Genomic DNA, 22,533 nt, shown 5'->3' on the forward strand with positions numbered 1-22,533 from the left:
TTTGTTTGAATAGGACGAATTTAGTATATCTCTTATAATACTAAATACCATTTAAAAAAAACAAAAATCACCACAATGGTATAACTTTTGCAAAAATACAGGACCACTCTAGGGAAAAAAAGAAGAAAGAAAAAGAACCAAATTCAAAATTTTCAAAGTTAAGAGAATAAATTCAATTTAAACTAAATAACATAAATGACCAAAAATATATTTTAGCCTTTTATATAATTGTCAAGCAATACATCTTTTGAAAACTATACCAAAAAATACAACTAAGTATTTAGTAATACATCCATTTCATGTATTTTTCTAGTATAACATAAATCTAAATGCAACTAATATACATGTATAACATAATTAACTCCTAAATTATATTTTTTTTTAATATTATAATCTGTACAATATCTTCCAACCTTCATCTTCAGAAATTCCATAAGCAACCAGTATCAAAATGTCCTATTGAAGCTGATGAATATTCTTCACTCACATAAGAACTTTGAAACATTTCATCATTATAAATCATAGTTGAAATGTCAATGTCAACATCATAGTTACATTCTTGAGCTTTCTGATTTTTTGTCTCATTATTTTCAATCAACATCTTCAACATGGATTCTTCTGAGGATTGTGATGAATTTCCAATTTGTGTTGATTGGTGTGACAAATATTGGGTCCATGAGATAGTATCATAAGAAGGGTTTGAAGAATATGAAGATGTTAACATGGGATTTTCAAATCTATCATCAACAATGTTGTTGTTGTCATTGAAACATGTCACATGTGATGAATCTCCAAAAGTTGTTTTTGTTTCATTATTGTTGTATGGTGGTGAATCCATCAATGGAGGTAGTTGTTCTTTTCCTTTTGAATTGAACCTTACCAAATCTTGAATATGCATTTTGTTTTCACTTGAACTTTTCTCAAAAACTCTGCATATAGACCATTCCCTCTGAAAAGAAACCAACCCAAATAAAAAAAAAACACAAAAAAAATGTATCTATATTCTTAATTCTATAGTGAAAAAGTATTGAAAAGATTATCACCAAAACCCTTTTGAATATATTTTTGAGAAAAACACAATTATATTATTATATTTATCAAAATCGCGATTTTAAATTATGATCTCCATTCATAGCGATGATCGCAACTGTATCTATATCTGCGACATCAATATTACAAATAGTTTTTAGGTCTCTACAAGACCGTCTTTGAAAGTATTTAAGGTAGGATGTTGCACGTGACCTAAAGTTTATCACGGTTAAATTCGGGCTAAAAAAACTTTATAAAATATTTGTCATGTTTAAATCATAATGAAACAGAGTGTCTGTTTATTTTTTCATAGTTAAACTATAATTATAAAAATTATTTCAACTGTATTGTTATCGTTCGCAACTGTTCGCAACTGCGCGATTGTAAACATAATTTAAAATTTTGATAGAAATTCAACTAGTGAATAATAAAGTGAAAGAGTTGTAGGAGACAGGATTTACCATAGCCCTTTTGGAAGTATTTTGCAAAGAATATGGGTCCTCTAATCTATATTCATGAATGACCCAATTTGTTTTTTCTCCTTTAGGTGCTCTTCCTTTGTAGAAAACAAGAGTTTTCTTCATTCCAATTAATGTCTTCTCTCTATAAATTTCTTTGTCTTTACCTGTTGCCTTCCAATATCCAGCACATGTGGCCCTATTTGTTCTTAAACCAGTAGGATATTTCCTGTCCCTCACACAGAAAAAATACCATTCTTTCTCACCCATTTTAGCCCTCCCTACACCATAAAAAAATTAAATATTTATAAAAAAATCCAATTTGTTTTTTTATATATCTGAAAAAAATTACTAAAAAAATCAAAATTTTAGATACCTAGATAATAATATTTAATAATAATAAGATCAAACCAGACGTTTATAAACACTTGATAGTAAATTATGGAATGAAAGATATAATATGAAGAGAAACTTACAAGGTAAATCCCAAGGCTCACACTTGTTCAAATCAACTTCACCAATAGCTAAAGCACAAAAGCAATTATCAAGAACTTTTTGAGAGAGATAATGAGTTATGAGTTCTTCATCTGTTGGATGAAACCTAAATCCAGGTGGCAATTCAAAAACTTCATCACTTGAATTTTTCTCCATTGCACCATCCATCATAATTAATCACAAACTAAACTAACTCCTGTTTCATTAATCAAAAACAAATTAAAACATAAAAATTTAATTACTAACTGCATCTTATGATAATTATTCCAACAACAAAACAATAAATTCTAAAAAAATTCAAATGAAAAACAAACCTTTGATCAAGAAGATTATATAAGGATGATAAATAAGTTACAATAATTTTACTAAGAATGTGTGAAAATGATTAGAAGATAAGAGAAAAGAAAGAATGAAGAGAGAAAGATTATTTTGAGGAATTTGAGGTTGTTAAGAAAAGACAGTGTTGTGTGTGAGGAATATAACATAACTCCTTAAATACTAAATTTCATGTTTTTTGGATACATAGAACTTGTCGTTTTACACTTTTTTGTGAAGTTAATTTTTTATTTTTTTCATGAAACTTGACTAGGAACACTTCACCAATTTGAGTCTTCACGTAACTGTTTTTTTTATGTCACAGTGCTTTTTTCATGATGTCACAGCTGTAGAAAATGGCGTAAGATTAAAGAAAATATTTAATTTATTAATATTTTCTTTAACCTTAGTGAAATTACATTGAATGTAGATAGATTATTTTATGTTTGATTTTAGTTTCACGTTTTTCATCCGTTTGCTATTTTTATTAAGAAATATAAAATTAATACTATCCTTTTTATTATTATTAGAAATAAAAAATGAAATTGTCTAGATCAGATTAAGGAAGAGTATGTTTAAAGGAGCTGGTGGTAATCTCTTTTTTTTCTTCTTCTAAAACTGTGGGCTCATTAAATGCATTCACTTACATGGGAAATTATACAGTGTGTTATTAGTTATAATTAACAATGTTAAAAAATATTTAAAAACAATTAATATTATTCATGAAAATTTATGCGAAATTAGTTGAACAACAATGATCATGTCAATTTTGTCAAAACGTCCGAATTCAATTTGGTCCAATAAAAAAAATGCTTGAATTCAAGTATATTTAATGGTTTGATCAAGATCGAACGATTATGATTTTAGAAAAATAATTTTGGAAAGATTAAAGTTATTTATATGATCGTACAATCAAGATCAAACGGTTAAAATCATCTTGATAGATTGAATGAAAACTAAACCATATGTTGTGAAGCATGGGTACTCCATTTTAGACAAAATACCGATACCGCTACTGGTACGCGTACGGTACTCATATGGTACGTATCGATACCGTACCTATTTCTATTTTTTTTTTAAGTCGGTATTCCAACAGATACATATTGGGTATATATTGGGTACACCAACTCAATTTTCTTCTTCTAATGGTATAGTTTTGGACTTTTTTTAATGAGATTTTCAAGTGTTGATGTATAGTTTGACCAATTTGATTTGTTGCAAGATCGGTGGATCTTGAAAACAAAGGAATGGTGAATAACTTATGGATTTTCAATTCCTAAACTTCAATCAATTGCATTGAAACTCCTTACACAACCAAGTTCTTCATCTTTTACATAGAGAAATACCGTATCTCGGTTTTTCTAAAAATACCGTATTCCGTACCAGTACCCGTACCGGGTACGTACCCGTACTTTGCAACACAGACCATATGAGATTTTAATACCGGGTACGTACCCATACTTTGCAACACAGACCATATGAGATTTTAATTTCAAATTTGGACGGTTCAGTTATCAGTGGATTCAAATTCCAAAAAAATCAAATTTAGTGTAGTAAAAAAACTCGCATTGACTCGTATGTATTTTTGCATAGAAAAATGTGCTCATTATCACATTAAAGTATATTTGATCGTCCAGAATCGAAATCCTACAATTTAAAACAAGTAATTTTGAGAAAGTTAAAGTTGTTTTGTGAGTCCTACGATCAAGATAAAACAATTGATATCAAGAGATTCAAATTTGTTATTGTAAAAAAGTCTACATTCTGACATTCCAATATATTTGATTGTCTGATCAAGAAAGAGCGATTCTGATTTAAAAAGGGCAATATAGGGAAAATTAAAATTATTTTGTGTGAGTCGTTTGATAAGATCAGATTGTTAATATTATTTTAACATTGTGAATGCGTCAAAACTCCAACCGCATAGGATTCAAATTCCAAAAAGAATTTGGATTTGGTGAATACAAAAAACTTGCATTTACGCAATCAAGTATATGTGACCGTCCGATCAAGATCGAATGATTTTGATTTAAATAGGCAATATTTAAAAAATATATTTTTTTTGTATGAATCATACAATCAAAATCAAATAGTTAATATCATTTAGACATGGTAAATGCGTGGGAATTCTAACGGTGGAAAATTCACATTGTAAATAGGAATTTAAGTTTCTTGTACTAAAAATAAAAGCTGCCATTTATTAATATGATTTTTTAATGGAATCATATTTGGGAACTTTTGTGGTCTAAATTAATGATTTTGAGTTAAATCAATTGGATTCTAAACTTATATATCTGAAAAACAATATGCCCATAGTATTCAAAGTTGAAATTAAAAAAGAACCATCTCAAATCCAAATTAACAATACCTTATACTTTTTTTTGTCGTATTTATAATTAATAGTTGCTTTAGATATTGATATTTATCCTAAAAAGTACACCTTCTTTTTACCATGATAAAATATCCACATCATCCTGTAGTTGTTATCCACTCAAAAGCACAAATTGTGTGAAGCTAAAAAACAAAAGAAGAGTTATTAGTTTAGAAGTTCTAGTTACTTTTGAGTAAGAAAGTGACAAAAGACAAATATGAGAAATCATAAAGTCTACTACACAACAAAAATAACAAAAAAAATCTATTTTTTATTAAGTTATAAATAAAATATTAGAACTAAGACCGTATTTGGCAAAAGAATTAGCTTATCTTGGGCATTAAGATATTGTCTACACAAAATTATGTAAAAAGGATACGTCTACCACTTAGCAAACATTTAGTTTTAATTTAAAATTGCTAGTTAAAATATTAAACTTCATGTGCATCATAAAGTTGGTTTAATTTATATGGTTCTACATTGTGAGTTTTTAATTTTTCGTTTTAAAATTATTTTTGAAACTAAAATTTGTTTGATTTTTTTTTTAACTTGATATTCGACCTTGCGATTAATCCAAGGATCAATCCCAACGTCCATTAGCGGGAGACGGGTCTCGTTTAAAGCTAGAACAAAGTTTCGTATGAACCGACCCAACACAAAAATTGATTGCACCTAGTAGGATTCGAACTTGAGATCTTGAGAGGAACATACTCTCAAAACCCAAATCTTCACCATTAAACCAACCATTGGCCTTACTTAATTTTTATATAGTTTTTCACTAAAATTTAAAACAGAAAAAAAATAAGTTTTTAAATTTCTATTTTTATTTTAAAGTTAAGATATCACCACCAAAAATCACTGACCACTTATCTAATAAATATTATGACTCCTATTAACAACCACTGCGCCCACCGTCGATCACACTTTGATCACCCTCTGTCATTAATTTGACCATTATTCTAACCACCGCCGACCACTAATACGACCACCTTTGATTATCTCCAACCACAACCAATGATCGCCAACCATTACTCTAACAACTATAATCATCATTGCTTACCTCTGTCGATCACCATTCTAACCACCTCTCTGACCACCACCGACCATCACTACAACCACCTCCGATCATCGCCAACCCCCAACGAACACTTATGATCAGCACCTTTAATCACATTTCATCACTCATTTATCCATATATGACCACCACTCTAACCACCGCCAACCACCATTCTATTCACCACTAACGACCACGAACTATCACGTTGACCACCAGTTTAACCATCTTGATCACCAATCTAACTACCTAATAGAAATTGGGAGTTGTATAACTTGTGAGGCTTCTTTAATTGAATTGTAGAATATACGATAATTACGATATTAACAACTTAGATTGAAGTATCTAACAAGTTTTGAAGTGTGAGAAAGTTCTCCCTAATACGTCTGAGTGAATAAGTATTGTAAAAGCTTAAGGGCTTTTCATAAAGTTATACGACTAATCACACACACACACACACACATTAAAACGAGTTTTATAACTGATTTTTTTATTTAAAAAAAATATTTCTAAAAATGCATTGAAGTCATGCCAGATGAACTAGGAGTTGTTAGAAACGATGTGGGAAATTCTTTGTACTAGCTAATTCATTGTCATTTATACCTAACTGATTGGACTAATAGAAAAGTGCACCCTAATCGATTAGGATAGTGTCATAATGAATGAAAATTACTCTATATCTTTTCTTCCCTTTTTAACTTTGCTAATTGATTAATATTATGCCAACCAATCGAATATTGCATGATGTTAATCGATTGGGTAATTAATTTTGGCCACACAAATTTTCCTTTTTTGTGCCAACCTCTAGCCTATAAATAGAGGTCCCTTCTCACATATTTTCGCATTCAGAATCGCGAGCTTTCATATCTCATTTCTCACTCTCTCTCTAAAATAATTTTCTCACTAAGAAATTTTGTCGTAGTGCTTTTGTGAAAGCTCTTTTACGAGTGAGGCATTCGTATAATTCTGAAGGTTAGAGTTGTAAATTCACCAAGGAAATTTTGTTTCTACCTTGGTTGAATAATTTATCCAATTTAGAGATTATTTATTTATGTCCAAAGCTAAACCCTTAAAAACTTTGGTTTCTGGAGTTAGTTACTAAATCTCTGTTTTGGTTCAAAGGCTCGGCTCGTGTAAAAGCTTTCATATGTTCAAGATCATCCCGACATTAAAATCTCATATTGGTTGGTGCTTATCCTGTGTAAAAAAATTTATTCGGTTCATAAGCCCGACCTAGTTGATAACTTACTAAGGTTGGAGATAAGCTCGGTATAAAATCTCAAAGGTTCGAGGTTAGCCCGTGAAAACCCCGGTTCAGTTCGAGTTTAGCCCGTATTAAAAGCTCACTTAGGTTCGAGATTGGCTTGTGTAAAATCTCGGTTTTAAAGCTTGAAGACTAACCGCTCCAAGTTGTTGTTTGGAAAGAAGACTAATTGTTTCAATATGTTGTTTGGAAGGAAGACTCACCAATTTTCTCCATGTTTGTTGTTTGGTTGGAAATTAGCCAAAAACTTTATTTTCCTTGTATAACGTGGTTTGAGAGTTCAACCTACGAAAAACTCTTAAGCTTATTGGATACTCTCAGGATCAAATCTCGGGGACAAGCTAAGTCTTTTGACTGAACGTGTATAATTCCTTGCATGTTCCGTCTATTCCTTAAACTCTTTATATTTCCACATTCTACTTTATGCCCCATTTAATTTTGTAAAGACAAGCTTCCACCATTATCTTATGTTTTGATGAAAATAAAGGATTTGGCTCAAATGCATTATCAAAGAAGGAAAAACCTAAAAGTTTCAAGAAATTGATTATGTTGAAGCTTGGTACTCAAGTAACCTTCAAGGCATTGTATAAATATGATTTGATCTTGAGCTAAAGGTATCAATTGCAATTACACTATATATATTACTTTATGAGCTCACAACAAATCATACATTTTCATCTTCAATCTTCATTGCATCTTTAAAAATCGTTTGAAACCAAGCCATGTTGTTACAAGCTGTATATGAACTTTTTCAAACATATGTAACCGGTTACACAAAACCTATAATCGGTTACAGGCATATAAATTTGCTTTTATATTTAAAACATTACAGTTGTAACTGGTTACAACATTATGGTAACCAGTTACCACTGAAACAACATCAGATTTCCACATTCATTTTGAATCCAACGATTCCTAAACCTCTTTCATGAATCATGGCAATTCTTCATGACATTGTAATATTTCCAAAAGGTACAATCTGAATATAAATAGTTGTGGATTCTGAAATTCAAATTAACCTCTTCCAATCAATTAAAATTTCATTTTTTTTCTCATTTTCATTAAGTATTGTCATTGTGAATTGTAACATTTGAAAGGGAAGATCAATTCCTACATAATTTCTTCAAGTGCAAAAACTTCATATCTTATTCAAATTCTGTTTTTATCACAAAGTGTTTAGTAATCATTGTGTTGTATTAGAAAGTAGTGCGCTTTCTATTCAAGTGTAGAATTAGAAAGTGGTGTGCCTTCTTGATTATGTTAGAGATAAGAAGAAAGTCTTAGGGTAAGGTTGTACAAGTTATAACAAAGTAAAATCTCTCACGGAGTGTGAGGGGACTAGACGCACCCTTGATTGGAAAGACGAACTAGCATATTTATTGGTTTTCTTTATTTTTCTACTTTTATTTTTAGCACTTTAACATTCATAACAGTCTCGGAAAAATAAGAACAACATTGATATCGCTCAGAACCGAGAAAAATTCAATAATACTAGATAATTTAATTCTCCCTTTCTTAGATTACAATCTATACTTATAAATTTTCACTGCTTATTTTTAAAAATGTTTTTTAAATGTTTTTAAAATCTGAAAAATATTCAAAAAGTTTTTAAATCTTAAGATTTTCTAAAATCTGAAAAAGATCCCGAGAGAATGTACTAGTCTAGATATTGTGTTAGCTCAAACACCAAGTGCTTGCTATGAACTCATAGAACTTAATGGTTATTGATATATCACGGGACTATCTTAAACACCTTGAGGTATGAAGCAACTTATTCCCCCCCCCCCCCCCCCCCCCCCCCCTTTATTGAGTCTTGAAGTGGTTTGTCCTCACATGTAAATTCTTGAAGCAGTTTCCCCTAATCTATTGAGTCTAGAACCGGTTTGCACCAATCTATTGAGTTTTGAAGTGATTTTCCCTAATATGATCACTCATGAATATTCAAGGTCAATGGATAATTGTTCATTTTTGGTATTTTCTTTTTGCTAAATACTGACTCATAAATAAAACTGTGTCTTTCAAAATGGTAATTTTAATGCAATGTCCTGGTCAAGATTTACAAGTGTGCATGTTACCCTTGTAAGAGAAGTGGCACTCAGAGGCCTTAGTATGTATATTACGTCGTATGGTGGTTAAGCCTTGCCCACGGCGGCGAGAAGCTTTGTACGGTGTTGTTTTGTGGTGGTTTAGAGGACTTTCTTATGTAAGGTGAAAGGCTATGTATACGTGTTAGTTGCTTGTGTGTGAGTGTTTCAGCTAAGATCTGTATCGATTAAGATATGCCCCCCCTTTTCCGAAAGGTATTTGTAAAGGCTTTTTGGGTCTAGGGTTTAGGAAACCCTTGAGGGCAGCAACCTCTACCTCATGATTATGGTAAGTTGTTGACCATCGAATCTTCAGGGAATCATGGTGGACTTCCTCTCCTCTGACTAACAATATTATACATGTCATTAGTGCCTGGGTCGAACCCTTATGCTCTATGAGGATATCACCTAGGAGACACCACTCTTAGGTGATGACGCCTTTGTTTAGAACACTCACAAATATAACAATACATAGTTCCTCAAATACAAGGGCTTTGTTAAGGTGTAAGTATTTTCAAGGTCGATAGGTCGCCGAAATTTAATTTGATTTTAATTAATTAACAAATTTTAAATTAATAATAATAGTGTGTTTATTATTATTATCTTGTGGTGATCGGTTATGGCCTTAGTTTTCCTTTATTTTGTTTTGGGATTTTAAAATACGACCTGCGTGTCGTGCCTCTCTTTTAATCTCTTAATGTAACTTCTTTTCTCATCCCACTCCCTCGTATGTAAAACGAGTTTCCTTTATGTAATATAATGTTATGAATAAAGAGAAGAATACAATATCAAAGGAGGACAACCTTGAAGATCTTACTTGGAGAAGCTTAGATCGTTATTAGGTTAGCTTAGGTTCTCTCATTGGCTTGGGAGAACAATTGAACTAGGGGCCATAACTATTTCATTATGTATGTTGATGCATGTGAATGTATGTTGATGCATGTGAGAGACAATTTATATGATAAATAAGTCGGTGAGATCAGAATAATTGCAAATTCTCTCAAATTAAATATTAAGTTTATGCTTTCCAAGTTTTAGCACTCATCAAGACTAGTATCGGATAATGTAGGTTTCGCCTACGCGAGGTGCATGTTCTATATTAGTAAGGTGCGATAGGATAATTGTAATATCCAATTGCTAAAACAATGGGTCAAACTTATCTAAACAAATTATAATAAGATTATATATGTTTAGAAGCAAGAGTTGGAAATGATCCATGTGATGGATTGGAATAAGGAGTTATTCACCCAACTAAAATATTCAAGACTTGTATTAGATACAATTGGAAGGAGTTCCTACCTAAATAACCTAGTTTTGTGTAATCCGCCTATGCAGACTTAAAACAAAGTGAAATGTGGATCTCGACCCACTAGAAAATCTTCCAACGGGATTTTCCGAATCAAATGGTGAGGGTCATTTGTTTTGAGTAAAATAGTGGGAGCATATTTAATTAAAGGCCTAATTAAATATGTTAATTAAATATGTTATTGATACTTATATTTTCATTATTTTCATGTAGATTACCATGATAACAAATACCTCTAACAACATTTTGCGATCAATCCTTAACAAGGAAAAATTGTCTGGGACAAATTTTCTTGATTGGCACCGAAATCTGAGGATTATCCTCAAACATGATAGAAAGTTGTATGTCTTGGAGAAACCTGTTCCTGAAGAGGAACCTCCTAGTTCCGCACCTAAGGCAGAAAGAGATGCTTATAAGAAGCATGTGGATGATGCCAATGAAACTGTTTGCCTCATGCTAGCTACCATGAACTCAGAGTTACAAAAGCAACATGAGAATATGGCAGCGCTCGATATGATCGAACACCTGAAGATGCTCTATCAAGAGCAAGCAAGGCATAAAAGGTTCGAAGTTTCAAAATACCTTTTTCAAGGCAAGTTAGCTGAGGGAGCCCTTGTAGGTCCCCATGTGCTCAAGATGATTGGGTATGTGGAGAACCTTGAGAGGTTGGGTTTTCCCCTCGGAAAGGAACTTGCGACTGATTTGATCTTGCAATCGTTGCCAGATAGATTTAGTCAATTTGTCCTTAATTTCAATATGAATGATATGAACAAATCTCTTCCTGAACTGCTAGCCATGTTAGGAACTGCTGAGCAGAATCTGATGTCAAAAGGGAAGTCCATTTTTATTATCGGAAATGGAAAGAGATAGAATAAAAGACCCACAAAGCAGGGTGATAAAGGGAAAGGCAAGGAAGTTGCCAAACCCAAATCCACTGTTGCTGCTTTGAAGCCTAGTGGAGACATAGAAAAGGAAGGCACCTGCTTCCATTGCGGTAAGACCGGACACTGGAAGAGAAACTGCCCAAAGTACCTGGAAAATAAGAAGAATGGAGTATAGACTTCAACTTCAGGTATTTTTGTTATTGAAATTAATTTATCTACTTCTGCATCATGGGTATTAGATACTGGATGCGGTTCTCACCTTCGTACCAATGTGCAGGGGCTAAAAAGGAGTAGAGATTTAGCAAAAGGTGAAGTTGACCTACGAGTTGGCAATGGAGAAAAGGTCGTTGCTTTAGCCATAGGAACTTATGTATTGACTTTACCTAGTGGTTTAATAATTCAGTTAGAGAACTGTTATTATGTACCTGCAATTAGTAGAAATATTATTTCCGTTTCTTGTTTGGACAAGTTTGGTTTTTCATTTATAATAAAGAACAATTGTTGCTCAATTTATTTGAATGATATATTCTATGCTACTGCACAAATGAACAATGGACTATATGTCTTTGATCTTGAAATGCCAATTTATAACATTATTACTAAGAGGATGAAACCTAATGAGTTAAATCCCACTTACCTTTGGCATTGTCGATTAGGCCACATAAATGAGAAACGCATTTCCAAACTCCATAAAGATGGACTCTTGGACTCTTTTGATTATGAATCATATGAGACATGCAAATCTTGTTTAATTGGAAAGATAACAAAGTCTCCATTCACAAGAAAAGGTGAAAGAGCTAATGATCTTTTGGCCCTCATACATATTGATGTATGTGGACCACTGAACATACCAGCCAGATGAGGTTTTCAGTACTTCATCACATTTACTGATGATTTCAGTAGATATGGTTATGTGTATTTAATGAAACAAGAGTAAGAGTCCTTTGAAAAGTTCAAGGAATTCAAGAATGAAGTACAAAACCAACTAGGTAATAATATTAAAACTCTTCGATCAGATCGATGTGGTGAGTATTTAAGCCTAGAGTTTGATGACCATCTGAAAAAGTGTGGGATCCTATCTCAATTTACTCCTCCTGGAACACCCCAATGGAATGGTGTATCTGAGAGAAGAAATTGAACCTTGTTAGACATGGTACGATCCATGATGAGTCACGCCGATCTTCCAAACTCCTTTTGGGGACATGCACTATTGACATCAGCTTACACACTTAACCGTGTTCCATCCAAAAAGGTTGAGAATGTTGGATAATTGCCATCCAAGGCGCAGCGGAATTTAAAATTTTTCTCCATTTAGTGATCCTTACGAATGGGCATGATCAGTGATAGAATCGTTACCTCTTGTGGCGATTCAAACCTTTGGTTCAGATCTCTGATAATGATCAAAACCTTTGATACAGATCCACGGGGCGATCACGAACATTGAACGATGACAACGTCTCTACTCAGTCCACACGAACGGATTCCTTCAATCGCAGTGCTAGCTGTTATGAATGAAGGCTTTGAGTGAGAGAGAGATACGAAATTCCAACTCTTCAGTTGTGTTGTATTCCCGTACAAAGCTTCTGCACAAGAGCTCTATTTATAGAACCACTTGTGTGGGCTTCAAGCCAAAAAGCCCACTTAAGTGCATTTTGGCCTATATCTCATAATATGCCAAAATCACTCAAGTACTTGGTACCTTACCATATTTCGTATTCTACTTAAGTACACCGTACCTTACGATGTTCCTTAATTATTCTATCTCTCATCAATCCGTCCTTTGTGTGTGACCCTATAGGTTTTTGCGGCATTGGCAATTATATTAAATCACGCATTTAACATAATAAACAGTGAGCGGTATCTAGCAACACATCACTGCTACCCAAGTCACGAAAATGTCATGTGATCTGACAAAACCTCCTGTGATAATAATTATGTGTATAATTACCCCTTTGCCCTTATGTCTATATTGAACACAAGGTATAGACCGTGTCACCCTTGTCCAGTTCAATATTGGGCCCATAGACATTTATCCTGTTACGCAGGATTGGCAAATTCCATCTAGGACACTCATGTCCCTCAGCATGCTTCGTGGAGTACCCATCAACTGTCTTTATGGTTATCCAGTTACGGACAACGTTGGATCAGCAATAAAGCACTCGACTCTACATCTAGGATCCATAGTGGTTTCAGGTCGAAGAGTGGTATACACTATTATCACCATGAGAATAACTTATGACACTTTGCATAACTTTCTATATAGTATTCTCATAGCAGGTCAATCCGGTATAAATATTACTCCTAATATTCATACCTATGTTTAAGACTTGATAACTCTTTATCCATGATCCATGAGATGTGATCATCAGTCTACAAACATAATAGTCTTAATGCTTTAATGTTATCCCACTTCACATTAAAGCTCGACTACGGATACTTTAAGAACATTGCCCTTATGTTTAATGTGTTCTCATGATTAAGTCACACTTAATACATTAAACGGACTATCTATTCTAGGGACTTTATTAATCAACCATAATAAAGAAAATGCCTTTTATTATTAATAAATAATTCAATACAAGTACCAAAAGTATTGGCCTCTAGGGCTTACACCAACAATCTCCCACTAGCACTAGAGCCAATCAGGCATACCCCGTATGCCCATTGATCTAGTATGGCCATCATGCTTCTGCTGCGCAAGAGGCTTTGTCAGCGGGTCAGCTATATTGTCAAGTGTAGGTACTTTACATATTTTCACATCTCCTCTATCTATTATCTCTCGAATGAGATGATAACGCCTAAGTATGTGTTTGGATCGTTGGTGAGATCTAGGCTCCTTAGCTTGTGCGATAGCACCATTGTTATCACAATAGAGACCAATGGGATCCACAATGCTAGGGACTATGCCAAGTTCACTAATGAACTTCCTGATCCAAACAGCTTCCTTTGCTGCACTTGAGGCAGCAATATACTCGGCCTCGGTTGTAGAGTCAACAACTGTATCTTGCTTCGAACTTTTCCAGCTCACAGCGCCACCGTTCAAGCAAAACACATAACCAGATTGCGATCTAAAGTCATCCTTATCTGTCTGGAAGCTAGCATCAGTGTAACCAATTACAGTCAACTCTTCCTGACCTCCATATATCAAGAATGATTCCTTAGTCCTTCTCAAGTACTTAAGGATATTCTTAACAGCTACCCAATGGGCATCACCAGGATCAGATTGGTACCTACTCGTTGCACTTAAAGCATACGAGACATTCGGTCGAGTACATAACATGGCATACATGATAGATCCTATTGCAGATGCATATGGAATCTTATTCATGCGTTCCCTTTCTTCTTTAGTTGAAGGGGATTGTGTTTTTGATAGACACAAGCCATGTTGCATAGGTATGAATCCTTTCTTGGAATCATGCATATTAAAGCGTCTCAGCACTTTGTCTATGTATGTACTCTGACTTAGGCCAAGCAGTTTTTGTGATCTATCTCTATAGATTCTGATTCCTAATATATAGGCTGCTTCACCTAGGTCCTTCATAGAAAAGCATTTCCCAGACCAAGTCTTTACTTGTTGCAGGGTAGGGACATCGTTTCCAATGAGTAATATGTCATCTACATATAACACCAGGAACACGATCATGCTCCCACTAACCTTCTTGTAGACACAAGGCTCATCTTCGTTCTTGATGAATCCATATTGTTTTACCTTTTCATCAAAACGAAGATTCCAGCTTCTGGAAGCTTGCTTCAATCCATAGATTGATCTTTGTAGCTTACATATCTTATGGGCTTCTTCTGGTATGTCAAATCCTTCAGGCTGTGTCATGTACACATCCTCAAGAAGATTCCCATTAAGGAAAGCAGTTTTGACATCCATCTGCCATATTTCATAATCATGATATGCAGCGATAGCAAGTAAAATCCGAACAGATTTAAGCATTGCAACTGGTGAAAAGGTTTCATCATAGTTAACACCATGAATTTGTTTATATCCTTTTGCAACCAGTCTTGCCTTATAGGTATGTACCTTACCATCCATGTCAGTCTTCTTTTTGAAGACCCACTTGCATCCTATAGGATTAACTCCTACAGGAGGCTCTACCAAGTTCCAAACATGGTTCGTGTACATGGAATCTATTTCGGATTTCATGGCCTCTAGCCACTTCTCAGACTCGGGACCAGTTATGGCCTCTTGGTAGGTCACAGGCTCATCTTGATCCATGAGTAATACATCACCTTGATCTGTTATGAGATATCCATATCTCTCAGGTAGGTGACGTATCCTGCCTGACCTACGCTGGTCTTGTTCTACTTGAGCAGGTTGCTCTTCCACAACCATTTGTGTTTCCTGCTCTAATTCCTCCATAGGTGTATCGATGCTTTGTGATTCTTGAATTTCTTCAAGCTCTACTTTCCTCCCACTGGTTCCTTTGGAAATAAAATCCTTTTCTAGGAAAACTCCAGTTCGAGCGAAAAACACTTTGCCCTCAGAAGGATTGTAGAAGTAATATCCTCTTGTTTCTTTAGGATATCCCACAAATAAGCATTTGTCAGATTTGGGCTCAAGCTTAGTTGAAATTTGTCATTTCACATAAACTTCGCAACCCCAAATCTTCATGTAAGACATATGTGGTTTCTCACCACTCCATATCTCATATGGTGTCTTATCAACCTTTTTGGATGGAACACGGTTAAGTATGTAAGCTGCGGTCAACAACGCATGTCCCCAAAAGGAGTTTGGAAGATCGACTTGACTCATCATGGATCGGACCATGTCCAACAGGGTTCAATTTCTTCTCTCAGACACACCATTCCATTGGGGTGTTCCAGGAGGAGTGAGTTGGGATAGGATCCCACACTCTTTCAGATGATCATCAAACTCTAGGCTTAAATACTCACCACCTCGATCTGATCGAAGAGTTTTAATATTCTTACCCAGTTGGTTTTGTACTTCATTCTTGAATTCCTTGAACTTTTCAAAGGACTCTGATTTGTGTTTCATTAAATACACATAACCATATCTACTGAAATCATCAGTGAATATGATGAAGTACTGAAAACCTCCTCTGGCTGGTATGTTCAGTGGTCCACATATATCAGTATGTATGAGGGCCAAAAGATCATTAGCTCTTTCACCTTTTCCTGTGAATGGAGATTTTGTCATCTTTCCAATTAAACAAGATCTTCATGTCTCATATGATTCATAATCAAAAGAGTCCAACAATCCATCTTTATGGAGTTTGGAAATGCGTTTCTCATTTATGTGGCCTAATCGACAATGCCAAATGTAAGTTGGATTTAACTCATTAGGTTTCATCCTTTTAGTATTAATGTTATAAATTGGCACTTCAAGATCAAGGACATATAATCCATTGTTCATTTGAGCAGTAGCATAGAATATATCATTCAAATAAATTGAACAACAATTGTTCTTTATTATGAATGAAAAACTGAACTTGTCCAAACAAGAAACGGAAATAATATTCCTGCTAATTGCTGGTACATAATAACAGTTCTCTAACTGAATTATTAAACCACTAGGTAAAGTCAATTCATAAGTTCCTACGGCTAAGGCAGCAACCTTTGCTCCATTGCCAACTCGTAGGTCGACTTCACCTTTTGCCAAATCTCTACTCCTTTTCAGTCCATGCACATTTGTACAAATGTGAGAACCGCATCCAGTATCTAATACCCATGATGCAGAAGTAGATAAATTAATTTCAATAACAAAAATACTTGAAGTTGGAGTCTCTACTCCTTTCTTCCTATCTTCCAGGTAGTTTGGGCAGTTCCTCTTCCAGTGTGCGGTCTTACCGCAATGGAAGCGGGTGCCTTCCTTTTCTATGCTTCCACTAGGCTTCAAGGCAGCACTAGTGGGTTTGGGTTTGACAACTTCCTTGCCTTTCCCTTTATCATGTTTGAGGACAATCCTCATGTCTCGGTAGCAATCCAGAAAATTTGTCCCAGACAATTTTTCTTTGTCAAGATTTGATCGTAATATGTTGTTAGAGGTGTTTGTTGTCATGGTAATCTACACAAGGATTAATGAAAATATAAGTATCATTGACATATTTAATTAGGCCTTTAATTAAATATGCTCCCACTATTTTACTCAAAACAAATGACCCTCATCATTTGATTCGGAAAATCCCGTTGGAAGATTTTCTAGTGGGTCGAGATCCATATTTCACTTCGTTCTAAGTCCGCGTAGGCGGATTACACAAAACTAGGTTATTTAGGTGGGAACTCCTTCCAATTGTATCTCATACAACTCTCGAAAATTTCAGTTGGGTGAATAACTCCTTATTCCAATCCATCATATGGATTATTCCCAACTCTTGCTTCTAAACATATATATAATCTTATTATAATTTGTTTAGTTAAGTTTGACCCATTGTTTTAACAGTTGGATATTACAATTATCCCATCGCACCTTACTAATATAGAACATGCACCTCGCGTAGGCGAAACCTACATTATTCGATACTAGTCTTGATGAGTGTTAAAACTTGGAAAGCTTAAAACTTAATATTTAGTTTTGAGGGAATTGAAATTTTTCTGATCTCACCGGCTTGTTTATCATATAAACCGTCTCTCACATGCATCAACATACATTCACATGCACCAACATACATACAAACAAAATGAAACAGTTATGGCCCCTAGCGCAATTGTTCTCCCAAGCCAATGAGAGAACCTAAGCTAACCTACAACGATCTAAGCTTTTCCAAGCAAGATCTTCAAGGTTGTCCTCCTTTGGCACTGACTTCTTTGCTTTCTTCATATCATTACATTACATGAAAGAAACTCGTTTTACATACGAGGGAGTGAGATGAGAAAAGAAGTTACATTTGGGAGATTAAGAGAGAGGCACGACACGCAGGTCGTATTTTAAAAACCCAAAATAAAACAAAGGAAAACTAAGGCCATAACCGATCACCACAAGACAATAATAAACACTTTATTATTATTATTATTATTATTAATTCCTTTAATTAATTAAAATCAAATTAAATTTCGATGACCGATCACACTATGCAGAGTTAGCCGGGGGTCCGCTGCCCGGGCAGCGCCCCTGCTCGAAATTTTTTAATGAACAATTCATTTAAAATCGACGTCGTCTTTCGTATCAACACTTGATACTTCAAAGCACTTTTTCTAGCCGAACCGGTGAATTTTTCCTTGCGTTAACCGGTTAACCATATGTGTTAACCGGTTAACACTGTTTGAAAACTTTTAGAAAATTCTTTTCTGCCTTGCGTTAACCGGTTAACCAAATGCGTTAACCGGTTAACACTGTTTGAAAACTTAAAATTTTTAATTTCGCATTGCGTTAACCGGTTAACCATACGCGTTAACCGGTTAACACTGTTCCAAAAAGTGTTTAGGAAGCACAACTCTTGTGCGTTCAAACCCCAATCGCATAACTCTCTGACAACACAACCCTTGTGCCGTCACTAACCCTGATGCATCAATTTCAGACCGTCAAACACGTCTCGATTGTTAATTCAGTATGATTGATCAACATGTCATTGCTTCACCATACTAATGTCGGATCAAGAAGCAAATGACCATTGATCGCTCAAAGGAAAACAATCATCGAGGGTTTGAATGAACGAAATGAGAACACTATATCATATATAATGTATTTTGCATTAGGATCACATATATCACATATATGTAACTTGATCGATCTCAATTTAAACTTTGATTCATTCTGTTTTAATCATATTATTACATAACAAAATCAGATATCAGATTCATGGTTTCGTAAGTGGCTCTGATACCACTGTTGGAGAATGGCCATCTTAGGCGCAGCGGAATTTAAATTTTTTCTCCATTTAATGATCCTTACGAATGGGCATGATCAGTGATAGAATCATTACCTCTTGTGGAAATTCAAACCTTTGGTGCAGATCTCTGATAATGATCAAAACCTTTGATACATATCCACGGGGCGATCACGAACGTTGAACGATGACAACGTCTCTACTCAGTCCACACGAACGGATTCCTTCAATCGCAGTGCTAGCTGTTATGAATGAAGGCTTTGAGTGAGAGAGAGATACGAAATTCCAACTCTTCAGTTGTGTTGTATTCCCGTACAAAGCTTCTGCACAAGAGCTCTATTTATAGAACCACTTGTGTGGGCTTCAAGCCAAAAAGCCCACTTAAGTGCATTTTGGCCTATATCTCATAATATGCCAAAATCACTCAAGTACTTGGTACCTTACCATATTTCGTATTCTACTTAAGTACACCGTACCTTACGATGATCCTTAATTATTCTATCTCTCATCAATCCGTCCTTTGTGTGTGACCCTATAGGTTTTCGCGGCGTTGGCAATTATATTAAATCACGCATTTAACATAATAAACAGTGAGCGGTATCTAGCAACACATCACTGCTACCCAAGTCACGAAAATGTCATGTGATCTGACAAAACCTCCTGTGATAATTATGTATATAATTACCCCTTTGCCCTTATGTCTATATTGAACACAAGGTATAGACCGTGTCACCCTTGTCCAGTTCAATATTGGGCCCATAGACATTTATCCTGTTACGCAGGATTGGCAAATTCCATCTAGGACACTCATGTCCCTCAGCATGCTTCGTGGAGTACCCATCAACTGTCTTTATGGTTATCCAGTTACGGGTAACGTTGGATCAGCAATAAAGCACTCGACTCTACATCTAGGATCCATAGTGGTTTCAGGTCGAAGAGTGGTATACACTATTATCACCATGAGAATAACTTATGACACTTTGCATAACTTTCTATATAGTATTCTCATAGCGGGTCAATCCGGTATAAATATTACTCCTAATATTCATACCTATGTTTAAGACTTGATAACTCTTTATCCATGATCCATGAGATGTGATCATCAGTCTACAAACATAATAGTCTTAATGCTTTAATGTTATCCCACTTCACATTAAAGCTCGACTACGGATACTTTAAGAACAGTGCCCTTATGTTTAATGTGTTCTCATGATTAAGTCACACTTAATACATTAAACGGACTATCTATTCTAGGGACTTTATTAATCAACCATAATAAAGAAAATGCCTTTTATTATTAATAAATAATTCGATACAAGTACCAAAAGTATTGGCCTCTAGGGCTTACACCAACAGAGAAGACACCATATGAGATATGGAGTGGTAAGAAACCACATATGTCTTACATGAAGCTTTGGGGTTGCGAAGTTTATGTGAAACGAAAAATTTCATCTAAGCTTGAGCCCAAATATGACAAATGCTTATTTGTGGGGGTATCCTAAAGAAACAAAAGGGTATTACTTCTACAATCCTTCTGAGGGCAAAATGTTTGTCGCTCAAACTGGAGTTTTCCTAGAAAAGGATTTTATTTCCAAAGGAATCAGTGGGAGGAAAGTAGAGCTTGAAGAAATTCAAGAATCACAAAGCATTGATACACTTATGGAGTAATTAGAGAAGGAAACACAAGTAGTTGTGGAAGAGCAACCTGCTTAAGTAGAATAAGACCAGTGTAGGTCAAGCAGGATACGTCACCTACCTGAGAGATATGGATATCTCATAACTTATCAAGGTGATGTATTACTCATGGATCAAGATAAGCATGTGACCTACCAAGAGGCCATAACTGGTCCCGAGTCTGAGAAGTGGCTAGAAGCCATGAAATCTGAAATGGATTCTATGTACACAAACGAAGTTTGGACCTTGGTAGAGCCTCATGTAGGAGTTAACCCTATAGGATGCAAGTGGGTATTCAAAAAGAAGACTGACATGGATGGTAAGGTACATACCTATAAGGCAAGACTGGTTGCAAAAGGATATAAATAAATTCATGGGGTTGACTATGATGAAACCTTTTAACTAGTTGCAATGCTTAAATTTGTTCGGATTTTACTTGCTATCGCTGTATATCATGATTACGAAATATGGAAGATGGATGTCAAAATTTATTTCCTTAATTAGAATATTCTTGAGGATGTGTACATGACACAACCTGAAGGATTTGACATACCAGAAGAAGCCCAAAAGATATGTAAGTTACAAAGATCAATCTATGGATTGAAGCAAGCTTCCAGAAGCTGGAATCTTCATTTTGATGAAACAGTAAAACAATATGGATTCATCAAGAACGAAGATGAGCCTCGTGTCTACAAGAAGGTTAGTGGGAGCATGATCATTTTCGTGGTATTATATGTAGATGACATATTACTCATTGGAAACGATGTCCCTACCCTACAACAAGTAATGGCTTGGTTGGGGAAACGCTTTTCTATAAAAGGTCCTAGGTGAAGCAACCTATATATTAGGAATCATAATCTATAGACATAGATTACAAAAACGGCTTGGCCTAAGTCAGAGTACATACATAGACAAAGTGCTGAGACGCTTTAATATGCATGATTCCAAGAAAGGATTCATACCTATGCAACATGGCCCGTGTCTATCAAAAACACAATCCCCTTCAAATAAGGAAGAAACAGATCGCATGAATAATATTCCATATGCATTTGCAATGGGATCTATCATGTATGCCATGTTATGTACTCGACCAGATGTCTCGTATACTTTAAGTGCAACGAGTATGTACCAATCTGATCCCGGGGATGCTCATTGGGTAGTTGTCAAGAATATCCTTAAGTATTTCAGAAGGACTAAGGACTCATTCTTGATATATGGAGGTCAGGAAGAGATTTCTATAATTAGATACACCGATGCTAGCTTCCAGACAGATAAGGATGACTTTAGATGGCAATTTGGCTATGTGTTTTGCTTAAACGGTGGCGCCGTGAGCTAGAAAAGTTCAAAGCAAGATACAATTGTTGATTCTACAATCGAGGCCGAGTACATTGCTGCCTCAAGTGCAGCAAAGGAAGCTGTTTGGATCAAAAAGTTCATTAGTGAACTTGGCATAGTTCCTAGCATTGTGGATCCCATTGGTCTCTATTGTGATAACAATGTTGCTATCGCACAAGCTAAGGAGCCTAGATATCACCAATGAATCAAACACATACTTAGGTGTTATCACCTAATTCGAGAGATAATAGATAGAGGAGATGTGAAAATATGCAGAGTACCTACACTTGACAATATTGCTGACCCACTGACAAAGCCTCTTGCGCAGCAGAAGCATGATGGACATACTAGATCTATGGGCATTAGGGGTATGCCTGATTGGCTCTAGTGCTAGTGGGAGATTGTTGGTGTAAGCCCTAGAGGCCAATACTTTGGGTACTTATATCGAATTATTTATTAATAATAAAAGGC

The 22,533-nt window shown here is 35.0% G+C and overlaps 1 protein-coding gene across 1 annotated transcript; it reads right to left on the minus strand.

Annotated features, from left to right (window-relative positions):
* Window positions 1-220: 220 nt before the first annotated feature.
* On the minus strand, window positions 221-2,460 carry LOC127121985 (NAC domain-containing protein 92). Its single transcript, XM_051052408.1, has 4 exons — window positions 2,297-2,460; window positions 1,964-2,178; window positions 1,491-1,768; window positions 221-949 (listed from the first exon to the last, which is right to left on the minus strand). The coding sequence occupies exons 2-4, from the start codon at window positions 2,151-2,153 to the stop codon at window positions 422-424; spliced, it is 996 nt and encodes a 331-aa protein (XP_050908365.1). The 5' UTR covers window positions 2,154-2,178; window positions 2,297-2,460; the 3' UTR covers window positions 221-421.
* Window positions 2,461-22,533: the final 20,073 nt, after the last annotated feature.

The sequence above is a fragment of the Lathyrus oleraceus genome, chromosome 1 (genome assembly GCF_024323335.1).
Source record: "Lathyrus oleraceus cultivar Zhongwan6 chromosome 1, CAAS_Psat_ZW6_1.0, whole genome shotgun sequence".
NCBI lineage: Eukaryota > Viridiplantae > Streptophyta > Magnoliopsida > Fabales > Fabaceae > Lathyrus > Lathyrus oleraceus.

What these genes read in the sequence shown, in the direction of transcription:
- LOC127121985 (XM_051052408.1), bottom strand. Translation starts at nt 2,153, where the DNA reads ATGATGGATGGTGCAATGGAGAAAAATTCAAGTGATGAAGTTTTTGAA. An exon ending in TGAGCCTTGGGATTTACCTT is followed by an intron (nt 1,769 to 1,963) that starts GTAAGTTTCTCT and finishes TTTATGGTGTAG; the next exon opens with GGAGGGCTAAAATGGGTGAG. An exon ending in ATACTTCCAAAAGGGCTATG is followed by an intron (nt 950 to 1,490) that starts GTAAATCCTGTC and finishes GTTTCTTTTCAG; the next exon opens with AGGGAATGGTCTATATGCAG.